A 21,109-nucleotide genomic window follows, 5' to 3' on the forward strand; every position below is an offset into this window, starting at 1 on the left:
TTGATTGATTACAATAAATTTTGAGTGAATTTAGAGACAGTTAAAAGAAATAAGAAGAATCAGATGAAATTCATCAAAAACCAACCTAAATTTAAAAAAAACGAAGTGAATTGAAAACAATTCAAAAACATAGGAAAAGTAATTTAATTGGGTAGAATTGAGTGAATTTAGAAAAATTGAAAAGGGTTTAGGATAAATTAATAAGAATTCAGCGCGAATTACAACAGAATAGTAAAAAATATTTAAGAATCTCTTCAAATCTTCGAAACCCTAGGAAATTACTCATGTCTGGTGACAAATTCTTTGAAATCGATTTAAATCATTAAAATCCCTTAAAATTATTATAAGCCCTGGAAATTCCTTAAAATTCTTTAAATCTCTTGAAAATGGCTTGGAATCTTTTTAAATACCCTCATATTTATCAGTTTTTGAAAGCCTTCAAACTACTGAAATATATCAAAAAAATCTGGTAATCTTTAAAAAATTGCTAAAATATTTCGAATCCTCTGATATCTTTTGAAATCCCTTGAAACTTTTTAAAGCACTTAAAAATGCCTGAGAATCTTTTACAATATAATAATATATTAATTATATTTTACAATATAATAATAATCCAAATGATTTTTAATCCTTTGCACCCCTTTGAATTTTTTTAAAGCTCTTGTAAATTCAAAGAAATTTGGAAAAATACGTTAAAATATTTCAAATCTTTTAATCATTTTATTAATTGATCCTCAGGATCAATTAAATTAACTCTTTTAAATATTAAAAATAAAATCCATTGCATTAAGTAAAAAAGAGTGTATTTATAGAAACTCAAGTGAATTAAAAAACTTCCAGTGAATTCATAAAATTCAAAAGAGTTCAGAGTAATTCCAAATCTCTTTAAATCTTCAAATCCCTACAAAATACCTCACTTCTCATGAATAAATTCTTCAAAATGCCTTAAAATGTTGTAAAATGCCGTGATATTCTATGCTGATATTTTCAAGTCTGCTCTTTCAGAATCTGACTCGAGAATTTCGAAATAAAAAAAAAATCCACCCCTTCCTACCCTATTTTTCAATTTAAAAAAAAACGTGATTTTTCAAGGTAATTTTTTTCAAATCGCATTTTTGACGCGAAAGAGGTCTTGGCGATAGCTGAAACCACACAAATGGGGAAAATATATTACAGATAATAGAAAACATATTTTCTTCTGTTATCTAAGGTTAAAATGCGTTAAAACTCCATAAGATAGCCCAAAGGGGTGAAAATCTGAGTTTTTCAAAAATACTATTTTCAATACCAAAAAATTGAAAATAAATTTAGTTCTAAAAATAAATAAAAGTTGAGTTAGGTTGAAATTTGGAAAATCTGTAGAATTTTATTTAAATGATTTTTTGATAAACAGGTTCGAAATTTTGTATGTGCTTACGTATAAAGAACCTTTTTCTTAGTTTTTTTTGTTATTTTCTGTTCTTTTTTTTATTGTAAATTTTTGTTTTTATTTTCAGAAAAATCCGAAAAATAGCGATTTTTCGTAAATATGTTATATTAAAGGTGGTTGTACAACCTCTTGACAATGAACAATTAATTTTGTGTGTGTATAACTTTATTATTTGAGAATTTTGAGCAACAATTTTTGTTGTTTCAGCTATTGCCAAGAGCGCTTTCGCATCGAAAATTCGACTTCAAAAAAATACCTTAAAAAATCACTTTTTTAAATTAAAAAATAGGATGGGTAGGGGTGGCTTTTTCGAAATTTTCGGGTCAGATTCTGAAAGAGCACACTTGAAAATAGCCGCCCATAAATTTGCAGATTTTTTCAAGCATAAATAACAAAGTTGTCCGTGCATAAAGTTGACGGACAAAAACCGACAAATTTGACCAATAAGGGTTAAAATACATTGATAGTTTTAAAATCCCTTGAAATCATTGAAATCCTCAGAAATCTTATAAAATAACGTGAAATCTTTTAAAACCTCAGACGTCCTGTAAAATTGTTCCATATCTTAAGAAATTCTAGAAAATTCTTTATCCTACAAATTTCAAAAGCTTTAAAATAACCGAAAATTAATTAAATTCATTTTTAAATAAACATCCTTGAATCTTTTAATATTCCATAAAATAATTCAAGTTAAAAGTTCCTGAAAACGCAATAGAAGATTTAAAAATACCCTAAAATCTGACAAATTTCCTAAAATGTTTGAAATCTATAACAAATTTCTCGGAACCTTTATAAATACCTTGAAATATTTCAAAGAATGCAAAGATAGTTAAAAATTAGGTGTAGACCTAAAATGAATAGTGATTAACCCATGAATTAATTTATTTAATGAAAAGTGACTGTGTGGCAGCACTTATTTTTTTTAACAGTTACATCTCACAGAAATTCTTTGATTTTTGTTATTTTTTTTTTTAAAGTGCCTTACTCAAATAGGGTACCCATAGGGACCAAATCTAGAAAATAGGGTACTTTATGGACCTTAACTGAATATGCGGTACATTAAGGAATACATGGACCGGTCTCTGAGGCCTGAATTCTAAATATCGCAAGTTTAAAATTGTTGCGGGTAATTTTTGTTTGTGATTAGTGAAGCGAGAATTTGTGAGAAGAGGATTTCCGTACCAGGCACTAATTGGTCTAAGTTGAAACTGGAGTGTACGCCAGGGTCGACGTTAATTGGCATTTTCATTCTTTTTTCCATCGATCCGTCCGGAAGTTGCACCATAAAGTAAGACCCTCCGATGCTTCCTCGTTCCATTTGAAACCTTTTTTCTTCTGCCATCCTCTGGAGCAAAGGTTTAACGGACGAAGTTTTTGAATATTCTAGAGGTCTCATCATTGCTCCGAAGACCTGGGGATTATCAAATTTTCAGTTAATTGTCTTCAGACTTTAATTGATAAATACTGATCAAGTTTTTTAAATCTTACCACGCAGTTAAGAATAAGGCCAGCTAAAATCAAGTTAGCTCCTTGCCACTTGTACTCTTGTAGCAAAACTTCGGCGAGGGACGGAAAAAAGACAGTTCCGAATCCTGAACCGCAAACAGCAATCCCCGTGGCTAATGATCTCTTAGTTTCGAAATAATATCCTACGCATACTACAGCTGGTAAATAAATAAGACCAAAACCAATACCTGGAAAAAATCATGATTATTATCAAAAAATTAAATTTTAGAGGAAAGGAAATTATAGTTTACGTACCTCCCATTACTCCATAAGTCAATATAAGCATATTTACGGAGCCTGAAAATGTCGACAGGACAAATGCAGCAGCACCAATAAAACTGCCTGCTATACACACATTCCGACATCCATACTTATTTGTTAAAGCGCTGACAATAGGTCCTAGAAGAAAGAAATATTGACATTTAAAAATTAAATTTTTAATTGAAAAATTGTTTTACATATAACATAATAATAGAGAAGCAAATATTCTCTACACCATTTCCATATGTAATATCATTTTTAATCATTAAGTTTTTATAATTATTTAGTACTCCATGACGATTTTAAATTGAAAACGTTCGAAATCAAACCATTTTACATCAGGCAAAATTTTGAAAAAAGGAAAATACTTCAAATGGAATTAAGAGAAATTAAACTTGCATAATTTGGCATTGAAAAAATGTGAATCAAAGCCCTAAAAATTCTCGCGATTGAATGATTTCAGATTAAAATTTCGAAAACAGGACTACTTCAAAACAATAAAAATGAAATACTTTCCGATTCGAATTTTGAACATGGGATCATTTCAAATTTAAAGGCATTTAAATTACATTATTTATAATTAAAAGCGTTTGAATTGAAATAATTTTCTATTCGAAGCAATTCAAATTTTACAATTTGAAACTGAAAACTAAATTTAATGTTTTAAAGTCAAAGCTTCTGAAATTCTAAAAATTGTAATTATTATCACATAAAAAGTTAGAGTAAATGTTTATAAACCTTTAAAATTATATTATTCTAAAAAATATTGTTTAGAATATACCGATTTGCTAAGAATTGTGATATTAAAAAAAATGTATGGTCAAACCCTTTAACATTTCGATTGTTTTAAGTAAATTTAAATCTTTAAAAAATTAAAACTTTTCAAATTGTTAAATCGACTTTTTCAAATTCAATTTTCAATCAATATTAAAACTTATGCAATTAATTTAGAATTTTTATTCTTTCAAGATTCAAAGTAATTGAAATTTTATAATTTCTAATTAAAGGTGTTAAAAATTTTGTAATAAAAAACTTTCAACTTTTTTAAATTGTTATTGCATAAAAAATTTATAACTTAACATTAAAATTAATTAAAAATATTTTTCTAAGATTCAAAAATAAATTCACCATCAGTTTTACATTTCAAAATATAATTTTTTTAAAATTATACACCGTTAAAATTGAATAATTCTAACAAAACGTTCGAAAATGATTCATCTGAAATGGGAAATATAAAACGAATTAAATTACAAAATCGAAGCTTTCAACATGAAACTTCAGAACTCTAAAATTGTAGACATTAAAAGTTAAAGAAATTATTTAATTCCTGAGATATCAATTTCATAAAGCTTTCGTTCTGTTTTGATGTCTAAAAATACAATTTTTAACTTTTTAATTTTAAATCATTTTATTTTTAACACTTCATTTAGAACAATTATTACACAGAAAAACGTTGTGAAATACCTTGATATTTCTATAATCTCTACAAATTTAATTGAAATCCATATGAAAAACTTTTTGAATCTCTTGAAATGACTTAAAATCTTCGGAAATATTTTTAAATCCATTAAAATCGTCCAAAATATTTTAAATAAATGGAGGTCCGACAAATCTGAATCTTCTCACCTTGAATTTTTGAAATCCGTAAAAATTAAATTTATTCCATAAAGTACATATTGGGCCCTGAATTTTCTGTGATACACCCTGATCGCTAATATTCTATTTTACATAACCCCTGATACAGTTATCCAATTTACCTTTTTTTATGAGGGTTTTGGAAAGTTATTTTAATGAAGTTTACAATAAATATAATTATTAAACATTAAAAAAATTATTTCACCTTGATTTTTCGTTTTAAAAACATTTTTGAGTTTTTTCTCAAAAATTGGCATGTTTAATTTTAATTTTTCAAATCGGATAGAAAAAAGCTTTGATTGTTTTTTTAAATATTCCCAAAACGAATATGGGATGGAAATTGTTGATTTAGTTGTTATTTCTGTATTGTATAATGATTGTTATTGTAAACTTCGTTAAAAGGAATTTTCCAACCCCTCATAAAAAAGTGAAAACGAGAGTTTTTTAAGCTGGCACACTCGGCAAATTTTACCCCATATAAATCTTTTGAAAACCCTTGAATATGAATTGAATTAAACTTATTTATAAAATTCTATAGAAAAAAATTGAAAACTCTGGATTTAGTAAAATTCTTTAAATCTTGTGAAATTTCTTAAATTGTCTTAGAATCCTGTGAAATCTTTGAAAATCCTACAAAATTTAAAAAAGTATAAATTATTTGAAAGTACTTGAATATAATTGTAATCAATATCATTTATAAAAGTTCTTTTAAAAAAACGTTTAAATCCCTTAAAATCCTGATGAATTTAATGAAAATCCTCGAAATACCTTCAAATCCTTTGAAAGCTTTCGAATCGCTAGGAATCCCTCGAAATCTTTGGATATCTTATAAGTTTTTTCGAAAGCCCTGGAAAATTTTGGAAAATGTAAAAATGATTAACTAAATCAAAGATTTTCGAAATTCCTTGACATGCTTGAAAATATTTTCAATTTTCTGAAGTCCCTCGATATTTCTTAAATTTTTTGAAATCCCTTAAGGGATTGTGTACGTAATTTGAGTTAGAAATTCGCCAAGAATTACTTGCAAGGAAATTAAAACTGGGACCGTTTTTTGACATATTTCTTTGTACCTTGACATTTTTTGAACCTTAGAACTTTTTTTTATGTAAAATATCGGCTTTAAACATTGAGAAATACAAGAGCCGACAGTAAATTACGTTTATGTACGATTTGTTTCAGGGGGGTGCTACCACTGTACTGCCCAATGCAAAAAATGTGTCACGAGAGTTGAAAATGGCCGTGCGGTGGCGCTAGTAGTAACTTTGTTCTGCAAAACTATGCAGTACCCTATGAAAAATGCATAAAAATGACAAAATAAATATGAAAAGCCTTTTAAAATACTTTTTTCTTCATAGCGTAGAGTCAGGTAGTAAATGAGACTTATGTACTCACGTATTATTTGCTTTAATATAGGAAAAAGCAGCATAATTGACATAATTCAAACAAACAAAAAAAATGCATGAATATTCAGAATTTATAAAAAATAAATAACGAATATACGAATTAATGAAAAAAATGCCAAAAATATATATTACTATAAAATGATCCAAATTTCAAACAACGACAAGATTTTTAATTGACAAACACTAATATCTCGAATTTAAAAATATCCGAAACTAAAATTCACCGACTTCAAGACCTAATTGTTAAATAAACGAATGATTAAATTCCCACAAATATTTCAATTCTCGAAATTTAGAACTGCTGAACATAGTTAATTGATTATTAATTTATGAGCTATTAATATCATTATATAATTTTTCTGTGTTTGTCCCGGATATTCAAACACTTTTAAATATAGTGATGAAGAACTAATTTTTGTTTTGTTTGCCGTTTTAAAATATAATACTACTATATCATAAATATAATTATTATATATATATATAGATGATAAATAAGGAATATGATAAGTATTAAAATATTGTTTTCTATTACAATGAAATACCGAACTCTTAAATCTGATATTTTTTTAATCAATTAGACTTTGTAACGAAGCTAAAATATTTTAAAATGTGTATGTTATTCTTAAAATAATACCATTAACGAATATTTTTTTTATCTTTGACAACACTCACATTAATCTGAAATTATTCTTCGAAGTGCTATAATAAATCCATGCTGAAATTAAATTCTGAGAATTGAGAACAAGAAAATTATCATTATTACCTTGTTTTTAAATTTATGTAAATATAATTTTCATAATATTCTTGACTAAATATAAAAGATATTTTAATATTTCAGGCTTGTCAAAAAACAATCTAGAAGATTTAAAAGAATTTTTTTCATAATATAGGATTTTATGAAATATTATGAAAAATTCGAGTCCTCTTAAAATATGTTTAGAACTTTCAGAAGTTGGGAAGGAATCAAAAAATATTTGATACATTTTCGAAAATGTTTCCTAGTTTTCAAACATTTGTAATCTATTTAAAACGTCTTAAATTCCTGAAAATATTTTTTACTGAAACGAATTTTTCTCAAAATTTACAAATATCATTCCAAAATTTAAAGAAAATTACCTTAAAATCTTTTAAATTTCCCCAGCATCTTACCAAAAATTTGTTTATTCTCTTGGAAAACTTTCGAAATTCTTTTAAATTATACTAAATATTTCCTGCGTCTACCCAATTTTTGTTCGTTTTTATTTTGCAATCTTACGAAATTGAAACATTTTGCTTTAAATTCTTCTAAACTATTTTTAGAAATTTTAAGAAATCGTTTGGTATGTTTAGAAACCTTTTTCAATTTTCTCTTAAAGTACATTTTTGAAAATAAAACATTATTTAAAATTTGCACACGAATATAAGAAAAATTCTTTTTTTTTTAATCTTGTCAGAACTTTTAAACCTACTAATTTCTAAAAATTATTTTAATTTTTCCGGCATTTTTTATTTATCCTGCAAAATTAAAAAATTGCCTTAAAGTCTTTCCGATTCTCCTTTGACTATTTTGGAAATCTTCTAAAATCTTTTTAAATAATCTCTTCAAATTAAATTTTTGAAATAAAAAGTTATTTTAATTTTTCTTAGGAACCTGAAAAAATGTCTTTCATATTCATGAAACTTTACAAAATTCTTTTAAAATCTTTACAAGTTTCAATTATTTTTTAATCATTTCAAAACTTGTTAATATCTCTTAAACTTACTCAAATTTTTTCTAAAATCATGTATAATGGCATAATTTTGATTTTAAATCTTTCACACTTTTTAAAAATTTTAGGAAATGATTCAAAATTTGTTGTGATCTTTTTTCGATTTTCTCTTGAAATTCCTGACAAAACAATCATTAAAAAATCTCCCATGAATTTTAAGAACTTTTGTTCACACCCTGACAAAATTTAGTTTGCCTAAAAAATTTGTAAATCTTTCAAAATAAACCGTTTTCTTGACATTTTTTAAAGATTTTATAACGGCTCAACATGACAAGACATATAACTGCCAAAGCAACTAGAACAAAGTTACTACTAGCGCCGACGTATGGCTGTTTTCAACACATGGGCCAGTTTCAACTGTCGGCGACAGGAGGCTAGTTTTTTTTTTGCATCAAATCAAGTACATAAACGTACTTTATGGTCTTCTGATACATTTTCCAAAGTTTCAGTCCGATATTTTGTTTACAAAAAAAGTTCTTGAGTAAAAAAAAATTGAATGAACTGAAAAAGTGAAGTCGGTAGTATAGGTATTAGGTATTTTCACTTCAACCATCAGCTAACTTCACTTTGTTAAAAGCTGAGGGGAAAAAATTGATCAAATGCATGGAACAAAACTTTATTTCTCTAATATCTTTGTAATTAATAATAATGATTATCATTTTATTATTTCGTTAAATAGTTAATTAAAAAATAAAAACTATTTTTCAAATATACTTATATAGACAAAATTAGCTTTTACGAATATATTTGGAAATTGGGGCAAAAATGAACTGAATCCCATGCATTTGGTCCCTTGTTTTTCCCTCAACAATCAACGAAGTGAAGTTAGCTGTTGATTGAAGTGAAAATACCTAATCTGAGCGTGTCACATGCCCTTAAATCCTGACGAAAATGCTTAAAATAGACGGACATTCTCGAAAATTCAATTCAAATTAAACTTATTCCTTAAAGTTCTCTCCAAAACTGTCTATATTCCTAAAAGTCCTTGAAATTCCTTTAAATACTTAAAAATCCTTCGAAACCAATTTTCTTTTAACAATTAAATTTTATGTATTTTCCCAAGTTCGCCGTAAATTTCTTGAAATCATTAGAAATCATAAAAAATTCGTTTAATGTCTTGAAATCCCTCAAAGTTCCTTAAAATCACAGGAAATGTTTGGAAATCTTTGATCCTTTGGAATCCCTTAAAACCTCCTGATATGTTTGGAAATCTTTAAAATGCCATGGAATTTCGATCAAATCTGGCGAAATTGCTCAAAATTCATGGAAATTCTGTGGAATTCCTTGAAATTCTTGAAGATTTGTCGAAATTCTACGTCAAATGAATAAATCGTTTGTACTTTCTCTAATTTTTGTATCCACTCTTTCAATATTTACATTCTTTATTTCTACACTAATTTTCTTCTAATAAATGTCATTCATGATTTTTCTAGAATCGCGGAAAAATGATCAGAAACTCATTATAGGAAACTCATTATATACTTATACGGATTTCCCTTAATATTTTTTCTTAAGGGACGCTTAAAAGATATTCCACACCAGATTGCAGAAGTAATTAACCCCTCGAAAAAAAACCTTTATATTTGCATTGATTAGTAATTGTACCAGAAATATTTTGTAAATTCGTCTGGGTGCAGTAGAAGATATTGAAATTGAGTAGAATTGACTGGATTTTCTCAAAATCAGACCTGAAAAACCAAGAAAAGTCGCGAAATTTTGAAACCAGATTTCGTTAGCAAGCCTGAAAATTATCTGCACTAATTTTTATTATTGTTGAATTACCTGCGCTGAGGTACACGCCAGATAAAAGAGATCCAACCCATGCGGTTGTGGCCTGAGACTCATTAAAATGCTTAGCGAACGGTTCGTGAAATTTGCCGAATGTGTATGCAATTCCGTCCACTATCATGTTGCACATAAATGATGCAAATACCACGACCCATCCGTAGCCACCGTCCGGTGGCGGCGGTATGTCGTGATATTCGCATAACGAAACATCATCCTCAGGCGATGTCTCATCAGCTCCTCCATCTCCAGTCAATTTGGCTTGCTCTTCTACTGAGTATTCGCTTTCCGTCTGAAAAATAATTAAAAACACTTATTAGAATCATAGTGAGACAATCTAATCCATTCAGAAAAACTATCATTCCAAATTTGGGATTTGAGATGCCTTTTTTACTTCCGGGTGGCCGCAGGTCAGAGGAAACTTGCATATCAGGGTAATGACGGGGATTCTACAAAAAAATGGCAAAATTCAGGGAGTTTCTGCAAGAAGTACTTCAAGTGACTGTCAATAATAATCAGGAATGTCACACAAAAACTTTTAATCAATTTCTAAAGAACAAGTCACTATAATCACGGTTGAAAATGAAAATATATCACGTTTCTGAATTTTAATTGTTGAATTATTTAGGAATCATGCAGGGTACTTTAACAGATTCTCAGAAACTTTTAATAGATTTCAATATTTTGAAATTATTATTTTAAACGATTTTAGAATATTTTTAGAAATTCCAAGCAATTTTCAAGAGCTTTGAAAAGATTCAAGGGTTCCAAAAGGTTTCAAAGGATTGGCAATATTTTATGGTATTTAAAAATATTTCAAAGAATTTTTAATAGATTACAAAAATTTAAAGGGATTCCAAAGGTGCTAAAAGATTTTAGAGTATTTCTAAAAATGCCACGGAATTTTCAAGAGCTTTAATGAATTTCAAAGAATTTCGAAAAATATCATTTTTGGGTACTTGAAAGTTTCCCAAGAATTTTCTATATATTTCAATAATTTGAAGGTATTGACAGGAATAAGCATGTAACAAGTTTAAAGGACTTTCAGAAGATTTCATCCTTTTGAATACCCTTCAATTTTTCTAAATTCATTTCAAATTTTGAATTTAAATTGCATTTTTTGGATTCTCATCAGTCGCTTTTTGGGTATGAATTTGTATTCATTACACGATTTAGTTTTCTTTCTAAATGCAGCGGAAATCCCGTTTTGACAAAGTTATGAGTAATAAAGGATAAAGTTGCATTTTTTAAATAGTACCATTTTATATTATCATTTTATGGTTGACAAGATAATTTTGTGGAAGAATAATGAAAATTTTTTTAAAGAAATGGAGTATAAGTTAAACATTTGTTTTTGATTAACTTCAAAAATAGACTTTCAGGAAAAAATGTAAGAAAACTTTTTTTTACGATATCATGGAAATTATAATTATGAAAACATATTACTTTAATCGAATTTGTTTATGGTTTAGTAAAAATTTTGAACATAGCGCTTTAAAACAAAATATCAAGATACTTTCTTTTAAAAACCTAGAGTAAAAATTGAACATAGAAAACGGTTAAGGTTTTTGAATAAATTGTCTTTTAATATTTTCAAAAAAAAATCTCCACCATTTTGTTAATTTTTAAGTTAAAAAAAACTTTTTTGGTGAATGTAGAAAACTAAAAGCTCTGCAATATGCACGACGGGAAAATTTAATTCCTGTATTAATTTCAATAATTTCACACTTTGAAGATTGACAACAATTTTTCATTATCTGCGTCATCTGCTTTATAAAATTTAAATATTGATAACATTTTTAAATAAATTTATCAAAATCTTTTCGTCTCCATTTCTGTAAAAACGAAAATCTTAATTCATCGGAGACCGCTTCTCCAACACAAGCTTGAACCTCGAACTAAATTAAAATGGATACGCACTCGCAAGGTTTTGTAAACTAAAATTGTAAATAAAATTTTATTTTGTCAATTGAAAACCATAGAAACAGTAATATACTTCAAAAATAAGTAAAAACGTGACAAATTTCTAAAACTTGTGGTAATTTGTAAATAAGCGAAAAAGGTAAATAGGTGACAGAACCGGTGTTGAATAACAATTTTCAAATTCATGCTCTTAAAGTGCAAAACAAAACCATCATAATTCTGAACAAATCCAGTTAAACCACAATTAGTATAAAGTGTTCCAAAGTCAAGAACTTATAGAGGTTGTCCGAATTCAACAATTTAAAATTAGAATTGCTTAAGATAATACAATTTCCAATTTAAATTCAAACACTTTCAAATTAGAACGTTAAAATGGAAAATATGAAAAATTGGACAATCTCCAAGAGCGAAATATTCAACATTGTATACTTTCAAAATTTTAATAGTCTTATTTTGAGTTCTTAAAACCTTCTAACCTTAACCAATTTAGAACCGTAGATTTTAAACCATACAAATTTAAATTTTATACATATACATATTTAATTTTTTAAATTTTATTCTATAAATAAGAAAAATCTATTTCAGTCTTAAAAAATTCCATCTGAACTGCAGTTTATTTTCGGACAAGAAGGAATGAATTTCAGAATATAATATCCTAAAGGTAAACAATTTCCAAATTATTTTTTTATTTGATCGCGTTTTCAATACAAATAAATTATTAAATATTGATCCGTTATTACTACCTTTTTCCAGCTGGATTATAAACAAATAAGTTCTAGTTTTTATACATTTTTTGTTCTTGGACTTTTGTTACCAATTATTATGAAATGGAAACCATAATTTTTTTATTTAGCACTGAGAGGAAATCTTATTAGATCATTTATTTAATCTTCTTAGTTAATTAAAAATGGTTAAACACTTTAAACCTGAAATGCAGTACTATAATTATGACTGAAAAAAAAGAAATTGCATCTGAATCAAATAAATTATCTTATTGAACGAAATTTGAATGTAATTCTTGTCCAAATATAAAGCTGAAAATACGACAGAAAAAGAAAGAAATGATTGCAGATTTTTAAGCTTAAATTCTTGCAAATGAACAACAATTTTCATCGATGAATTATTATTAACGGCGTGATAAGTTAATCGCAACTTTTTAGTATGCAATTGAATCTCTGATTCTATGAACCTGCTTTAATATGATGAGCAGTTCACCTTGATTGCAATAGATGCAAGAAAACCTTGTTTTTGTTTATTCGCGTGCTCACTGGCAGACAATCTTTAATGCATCACCAGTTCAAGAAGCGCAACAAATTCTTACGAATCAGCCTATATTTTGTTGTTTTTAATTCTGGGTCCATCCATTAATTCTATGCAATATAGTTATGAGGAAAACTGGAATTTTAGCGAGTTTTTTGTCGATCACTACGTCAATCCAAGTCTCTTGAAATTCAATGCATAATTTGTTTTCCTACATCGAGTTCGAAACGTGCTAGCAAAGTGAATTAAAAAAAAACCGTGTTTCAGAATGGCGAAAATGAAAAATTCTCCATCACACGATTTTTTTCGAAGATGGCAGATGATATCATTGTAAATATATTATATTGTTAATATTCTAAGAATGAGATAATGATATTGCGACTAATAGTTTTAATATTTTTGTTATTTATAGTTAGAATATATTTAATTTTTCGAATTGCCTTTTAAGGTTGAGCACTCATTTTACAACTCACAGCGGCAAAAAGTGTTTACGTAATAACTTATAGTTCTAAAAGAAACAAAAGAATAATTAAGTAGTGTTACTGACAGTCTTTCAAAGTGAGAAAATAAAATGTCACATGAAGTACATACCGCCTAAAAAAATACTTTCAGTAACTTAATATAATAGAATCAAAATCATTAGAAAATTTGGAAAATTTCGAACCACTATTTTATTTTTACCTATCTGAAAATAAACTGCATTATGTTCACCAGACGTTTTAGAATTCTTTTATGATGGAATTTTTATGATCCATGTTTTTTGTTTGGTTGTCGACAACTCGTTAAAAAATATGTAGATGCTAATATCAATTAAGTTAAAGGAAATACTTGTCATGATAGAGAATAAAAAAGCAGGAATGTAAAAAATACTAAATATTCAGCTGAATTTTAAGTAAGAAAACAAAAATAATATAAATCTGTGGAAGAATTGCTTTCTCTTTGTAAAATTCAAAATATAATTTTGTGTGCTCATATTCTCTTTCTGATAAAATACAAACTGAGTCAGTATATTTTTAGTGCCGATAGCACATTACTGATTATGGCTAATCATGCATTTTTCCTCACAGGAATGTGAATTTTAGTTTTTATCTGAATTTCAAAGACATAAAACAAAATTTGATAAATGTGGGCAAAATCGCAAAGATTTTCTGAGTTGCCTTAATTTTGCTAATGCTCAAAATTAGCAGGGACATTAATCAATATTTATCGTATTTTCTTAAGTACGAAAGGAAGTTCGTCTGCCAATAAAATTTAAAAAGTTATTAAATTTCAATTCTTATAAATGAACATAACAACGAAACTTTCACGAATTATAGTTATTTTATGTATAATATTGATATACAAAAATACAAAAATTTGTGTTAATATGAGACAATCCAATACATTTTTAGTAAACATGGGAAGTTACCTCAATTACTCAAATTAAATCAGAAAATAAAAAATGAATAAACCTTATAAAAACAAATAGCATATGAAAAAAGTTGTATTGCCTTTTGAACACATTCATGTTTAATGAAGTTGTTGCATTTCATTAAATCTGAGATAAATGTAAGAATTCGCCTTGAACTTTTCGAAAATATGGTTTGATTTTTAACTCTCTATTTAGACAGGTTAATTATTGAAGCCATATAATTGGCATTCAAATATTGATATTTTTTTTTATTTTCAGTTAAAATATGTTAAGTTTTGAAGAATTTATATTTACAATTTTTTAAATTAAAATATGGAAATTGTTTACTTTGAACAAATTCAAAATTGTCTTATAAATTGTCTTATAAATTCAGTTCAAAACAAAAAATGTATGAATTTAAACGTTTAGTAGAATTATATAAATATAACACTTCAATACATCAATCCATAAAAATTTTAATTTCTAAAAGTCGATTTTTCGTAAACGAGTCGCCGTTGACATTTTTAAATTATTTAAATTGAAAGTAAAATATTCTAGAATTACGCGTTTTTAATTAAATGATTTCATAATTATAAAAGCTAACAATCGAACTTAACATGTAAAAAAATTTAAGTTAGTCTTATTTTAAATTGTATTATATTATATGATGGGATAGATTTTTCTTCTAAAAATTTGTAAAATTCCCGGTAAAAAGAACAAATTGACAGCCATTTCCCTGATTTTCTCAGTATCAAAAGACGAACAAAGCTCAAAACGAAAGATTTGACTCAAACGTTTGAATTGAGGTAAAGCTCAGTGAATGATTAATTGAACAAAGTGCAAAATGTGTAAAAACATTAACTCAGAAAGCCTCGCACAATGAGGCACTGGAAATCCTTGAAAGATTAATGCAAGTGACCTTAAAAAATTCATTCACTCCTTTGTTCGTTTTATCGGAATCAAATTACCGCCTCCAAAGAGCCTCAAATGCATGACGTGTTTCGTCACAAACGAAACAACAAAACGAGCCTCACAACCAAACCAAGTACTCGAACGAAACAGAAAGTGCCCTCTGCACTGACCACGTGCTCTGACTTAATTAATGTTTAGGAATTATGCCAAAAGCTCGATCAATGACCTCGTCGACCGCTATGCATCGGAAACAATCGTGGACATCGTGGGTGACTTGATGACTCCGCAAAAAAAAAACCAGAGCTGGACCAAATCAGCTGATCCAGCTGTCAAACTAAACCGTCAACGCCACCAAACGAGAAAACTCTGCAAACTTCTTGTTTTCGACCTTGTTTATAGATCCGACCCACATACAAAACAACGACGTACTTATCCACGCCCCTGCATTCTAATGACATCAATAAACAGGATAAACAGAAAAAACATAACCTCTAAAAGTACAGACTAACCTACAATTGCTACAAATTCACCAAAATTGTCTAAATAAACGGAGCGCTTGACTCTCAACCATGAAATACAACAGCTTAGGTTCCAAACTCACGTGTTTAATCAATAAAACATGTTTGTTTTTTACCCACTTGCACCAGGTCCCAAACCTAACCTAAAACCCCCATCTCGTGATCCCCAACTGTCAAGGTTAGTCACGTGTTTACTCACGTGCTTCTTCCAAAAATGTCTCGACTATTAGGAACTTGTTTGAAACAGTTTTGAGAGATTATTCTTTTTGAACATACCGTACTGATTTTTCGAACTCTGCGCGAGCCGTACTGGCTGTACTGCGACTTGTTGAGCGACGCCCGCGACATTCTATGATTCTGCTTTTTCGCACTTTGTTTTCCTTCGAGGAATATCTATTAATACGCGACGAGCAACTGCGCGAAAAGCGTTTCGAAATAAATCGATTCAAGAACACTAGAAACACTCGTCGAAGTCAGCAGCCATGGTTTTTCTCAATCCGTAGAATCTCAGCGGTCCCCCTGGTGCGTCGAGAGCAGCACTCAACACTCGGTGTAGCCTTTCCTGACTGAATTCTGGCCTTTCCCCCGTCACTTTTGCAATTTATGAACCACGACTCGCCACACAACGGCCACAAGGTTCGATAACCGAGCGAACTGTCATGACACACGAAGCTTCCCTTCCTGCAGAAGAGAAAATGACCACTCACCACTTCTATTTATACGCCCCCCCTCGAAAGCTCCCCTCACACTCATTTCCACTGGAAAACTGGGAGTTGTCTCCAAACAAAGCCAGTTAGGACTTTTCTTTCACTTGTTTTACTACTTAACATTTGTTGTCGGAACACTCGGGAGTCGATTTGCATGTGTTTTATAGTTTGTAATAACCTATAAATTGCTGCACTAGGGACACTATGTCTACATTCTTTCGAGTAGCGATATTGTCAATAGTCAATCAAACATTCAATCACACTTTGTCCCTCATTTTTCAATTGTTGAAGAATGAATTTTGAGAACTTTTTCATTCAAGACTGATAATTAGATCAGTAGGGTTCGGAGTTTTTTGGAGCTTTGTTAGGTTAGGTTTTCGTGGAGAAATGAGAAAGGGGCGAGATCAGGGGAATTAAAAAAGGTGGTTGTTTGAATTGGCAAAAATGCTACGATCTTCACGAAGCTGCGGTTCCACTACTAAATTCAATTCTAAAAGTAAACTATAATAGAAGGAGGCATCACCCCACTCTTAAAAATTGACGAACTCTGACGTTTTGTGCGAATGCAACGTGTGGAAAAAAGACAGAGGATATCAAATATGGTTGCCAGAAATAATCGAAGGGACTGGATTCTCAAGTCTCATACGTACAACGAACGTATTAGATTGGACAATAGCGTGTATTTCTAATTCCCCTTTAGGATGCAACGGTTACCCTAACCCTTACCTGGCATAATTTTTCTGTTGCATATGAATTTATATTAATAACATATTATCGTTAATTTTCCTCATTTTAATTTTTACAAAGTGGTCGCTAGGGTGGAACAAATTTATACCTGTAAAAATTCGATTTTTGGTAATCGATTTCCCCCCAATTTGATTGTTTTCCGAAAAAATAAAGTCCGTGATTTTTTTGTCAGCGTTAAACGGCACTCCAGGACCTCTGGAATTAATGTGGGGTTTCAAATAGGGAAAGCTCGGTTTTCAACAAAATTGAAAAATGAAGTACTTGTTATAAACTTTTATGAATTTAACGATAGACTTCTTAAGAAAAGTTCAAGGAATAGTTTCCCCCAATACCTCGCATTGCGTTTTATGCTAAAGACGGTATATTTGAATTTTTTTCTACGTAAATAGGGTGATCATTCGTCCAGATTTCCCCTGTCATGTCCTCATTTTAGGGCTTCTGTGAGTTCTTCTACAGGATTTTTTTACTTTGTCCGGATTCTTCAAATAATAAATTTTTATTTTTCTCTACTTTGGAACCTTTTTTTAAAAAATCTTATAATTCAATGCTTTCTAACGATTTCTCCGCCAATTTACAAGAGAAAGTACTATTAAACATTCCTACTATATGAAAAAATATATGTCTGCATTTGACATATTGATTAGAATACATCAGGGTTCAAAAATAAATTATAATATTAAGGGTTGATATAATTTGATAAAACAGTTGATTTGAAAAATACGTTTGAAAAATCACGTTTTTAGTTAATTTAGTAAAAAGTGATTATTTTTTGAAAATAATGATACAATCGACGAGTGTTGAGAGTAATATATTTTTAATGATATTTCGTAATAATTTGAGCAATTTTCATTTGTTATTTTTCCTCTATAGTGTGAAAAGTTATTTTCTGGAATTAATGGTAATTATCAGATGTTGAGCGAACCATTTTTTTCCTAGGAATATTGATCAATGTTTAATACAATTTTTTAAATTTTCATTTGTTTAAACAATTTTTGCTTTGTAATTATAAAAAGTTATTCGTTTCAGCAATTAATGACATAACTAAGGAATGTTAAGTGTACTATTTTTTTCAAGATATTTAGCAATTTTTCAAACAATCATCATTTCATTTGCGCTTTTTTACGGGAAAGGTGGAGAAAAGTCTACATTTTTTCGATTCTCTTATCTTATGTCGTTTATTATCCAGTATTTCCTTATCTTAGAACGAACACTATATATTGTTTACACAATAATAATTTGTTTGAATAATTAAATCTAATTTCCCAGGCGGAAGAATTATATATAGTTTATATACAATACTTTATATTATGTATAAACTATATATAATATTTCCGCCTGGGGTTTCTAAGCAAAGTAATGAGCATTTGAGAGAATTTTCAAGTCTCAAATGTATTCCTCTGAACATAGGTGCACATCTGGGCATCTAGGGGAAAGTATCGTTTGGAGACTGAATTTCGACTCATGCCGGGGGTTGTGGACTGCTGAACCGCGCTGTCAGCCACCTGAACACCTGTCAACGCAACTATCCGCTTTGCGATATTATACTAAATAATTATTAATAAGGAAACTAATTGGAAAAATATTTGCCTAATTTTCAACTTTCTTTCATGTAACAGTGCGTACTAATCACTTAGAATAAAATGATAACTTCCTAATGCTACTTTCAAAAGTTAGGTTAGTCATGGCCGCAGACGGTCACGACTTAGTTTTTACATCCCAGCTTTGGTGGTTTGAATGTCATGTAGGTTTTGACTAACCTAAGCTTTGGATATTTTCTCACGTTGAGTCCAATTTTTATTCCAAGACACTAATAGTCACTGGTAAATAAGGGAAAATTAAAATTTAGGTAATTATTATTATAACTTACCTGCTTATCAACATCTATTTCACTCAAATAACGCCCGACAAAATCATCTTGACAGGTGACTGACAGTTCGTAGACGACACTTCGCGTTGCTCTGGATGAGAAAAAACAGTGTCTAAATGATGCTTTTCCCCTAGATTCTCCAAATGAACCTGTGTGGTTCAAATTTGTTGCAACTCACTTGAACACCTATTTCGGCGTACATTGGAGGATCGACGATTTTCTGTGAAACTGAGTGACTGTTTCGATATTATGCAAGGTGCTAAACAAGGATGCGTTATGTCCTCATGGCTATTCATTATATTCATGGACAAGTGTTTCAGAATGGCCCTTTTCGACGAAGAAGGTGTTGATATCAAAACAGTAAGGTTACGTGGGTTAGCGTTCGCAAATGATAAGGTTGTTATGACTGAGTCAATCGAAGATTTGAAAAGAATGTTAAACGAACTGAATACAAACATGAAGAGCATGGGCCTCAAAATTAATGTAAATAAAACAAAAACTATGGTGTTCGAAGGAAAGAGTGAGAAAATAATATGCAACATTGTATTAACTGATGAGAGAATTGAACAAGTTGATTAGTTCGTACAGCTTGGTAGCTTATTTACTATAGTGACGAAAAGATAGATGAGGAGTTAGATAGGCGCATAAACGAAGGTAAGAAGGTTATTGGTAGAATTTATGAGTTTTACAAATTTTTGTCAAATTTTCTGATACGCGTCAAAACTAGTCAACACTAGTCAACACATGGAAAATAAATCAGGTAAGATGGTTCGGGCATGTCGAGAGAATGCAAAATGAACGACTAAAGAAACAAGTGTGTCAAGGTAAAGTAAATGGCAGCGTGCCCAGAGGCAGACCGCGGAAAGAATGATTAGAATGAATGAATGAGAGCCTTGTCAGAAGAGAAATAAGAAACCATTCAAAACACGAGAGCTTGCATAAAAAATTTCATGGACGTGAAAGCAGCTAGAGAGGTATGCCAGGGCAGAAAAGTATGCCGGCAAATAGTTAATAAAAAGAGTGTCAGTAGAGTGAATGACGTCTTAAACAAAAGACCTTGGATACTAATGGACCCAAGTGGGGAACCTCACATAACGACTTTGTGAGGCTCTTCAAATGGGGTGATTGCTAGAGAGATTTATCAGCAACCTGGGTCAGATCAGTGTTGCGGAACGAATGTTTTGTTTAAATAAATAACACGAGAATTGTAGATCAATTTAAAAATTATATAACCTCTTCCTCACATTGCTCCCTTCCCATAGAGTGAGTCGCGCCTACCCCGAAAGGGAAATGGCTTAATGATGTAGTAATAATAATAATAAGAACAATATAATTAAAACAGAACAGAGAAGTAATGTTAAGAAAAAAAGGTCTCTACTTTTCTGATAGCAATTGAATTTAATTCTTTCAAAAATATAGGATATAACGCTCTCGTGATAAGGAAATGCTCAATAATAAGCGACATAGTTTAAGATATTCGAAAAAACTAGAATTTCTCTACCTTTCCTATAAAAAGGTGCAATTATGTGATTATTAATTGTTTAAATAATTGTGAAAAATCTCAAACAGAAAAAACTGCACTGCAGTCCCGCTATAGCATTCATTTCGGGGATACCCTTTATCTCCTTCGTACAATCTCGGGACTCGCGAAACCATAAACAATCAGGGTCGTCTGAATCATTTCTGTTGGAGTTTCGTCTGAAAAAAAATTTTGTTGTATTTTTTCCATTTTGATTTTATAATGTCATGATGAACGAGAAATTGTTTGTGCTCGGAAATCAAACTTTATCAAAGTAATGATTTTTAAGTATGTACGTACATATATCAGCGTAGTCATTTTAATCGAAGAAAAAACTTCCCAGTCATTTCCGAGTTTTTTCTCGGTTCGCAAACATTCTTCACGGTCAATAAAATTAACAAATTCGAATCTAAGGCTAAAAATTATTCCATTTGAAGTAATAAAAAACAAAGCACAACACTAAAAGTGAAACTCTTCAACTTAAAAATTTTTTAATTGA

The 21,109-nt window shown here is 29.5% G+C and overlaps 1 protein-coding gene across 4 annotated transcripts in view; it reads right to left on the reverse strand.

Moving 5' to 3' along the window:
• LOC117180900 (monocarboxylate transporter 14) overlaps positions 1–21,109 on the reverse strand; it is an 81,270-nt gene that overhangs the window by 22,007 nt on the left and 38,154 nt on the right. For 3 of the 4 annotated variants that reach the window (XM_033373500.1, XM_033373501.1, XM_033373503.1), the window contains exons 2-5: positions 9,765–10,059; positions 3,191–3,334; positions 2,918–3,123; positions 2,612–2,840 (exon numbers count right to left, since the gene is read on the reverse strand). In XM_033373500.1, the coding sequence (XP_033229391.1) occupies positions 2,612–2,840; positions 2,918–3,123; positions 3,191–3,334; positions 9,765–10,059 (874 nt within the window). Of the gene's footprint in view, positions 1–2,611; positions 2,841–2,917; positions 3,124–3,190; positions 3,335–9,764; positions 10,060–16,046; positions 16,993–21,109 lie in introns of those variants that run through there. The other variant, XM_033373502.1, reaches the window with a different exon arrangement.

This window comes from Belonocnema kinseyi, chromosome 9 (genome assembly GCF_010883055.1).
Source record: "Belonocnema kinseyi isolate 2016_QV_RU_SX_M_011 chromosome 9, B_treatae_v1, whole genome shotgun sequence".
NCBI classification, from domain to species: Eukaryota; Metazoa; Arthropoda; class Insecta; order Hymenoptera; family Cynipidae; genus Belonocnema; species Belonocnema kinseyi.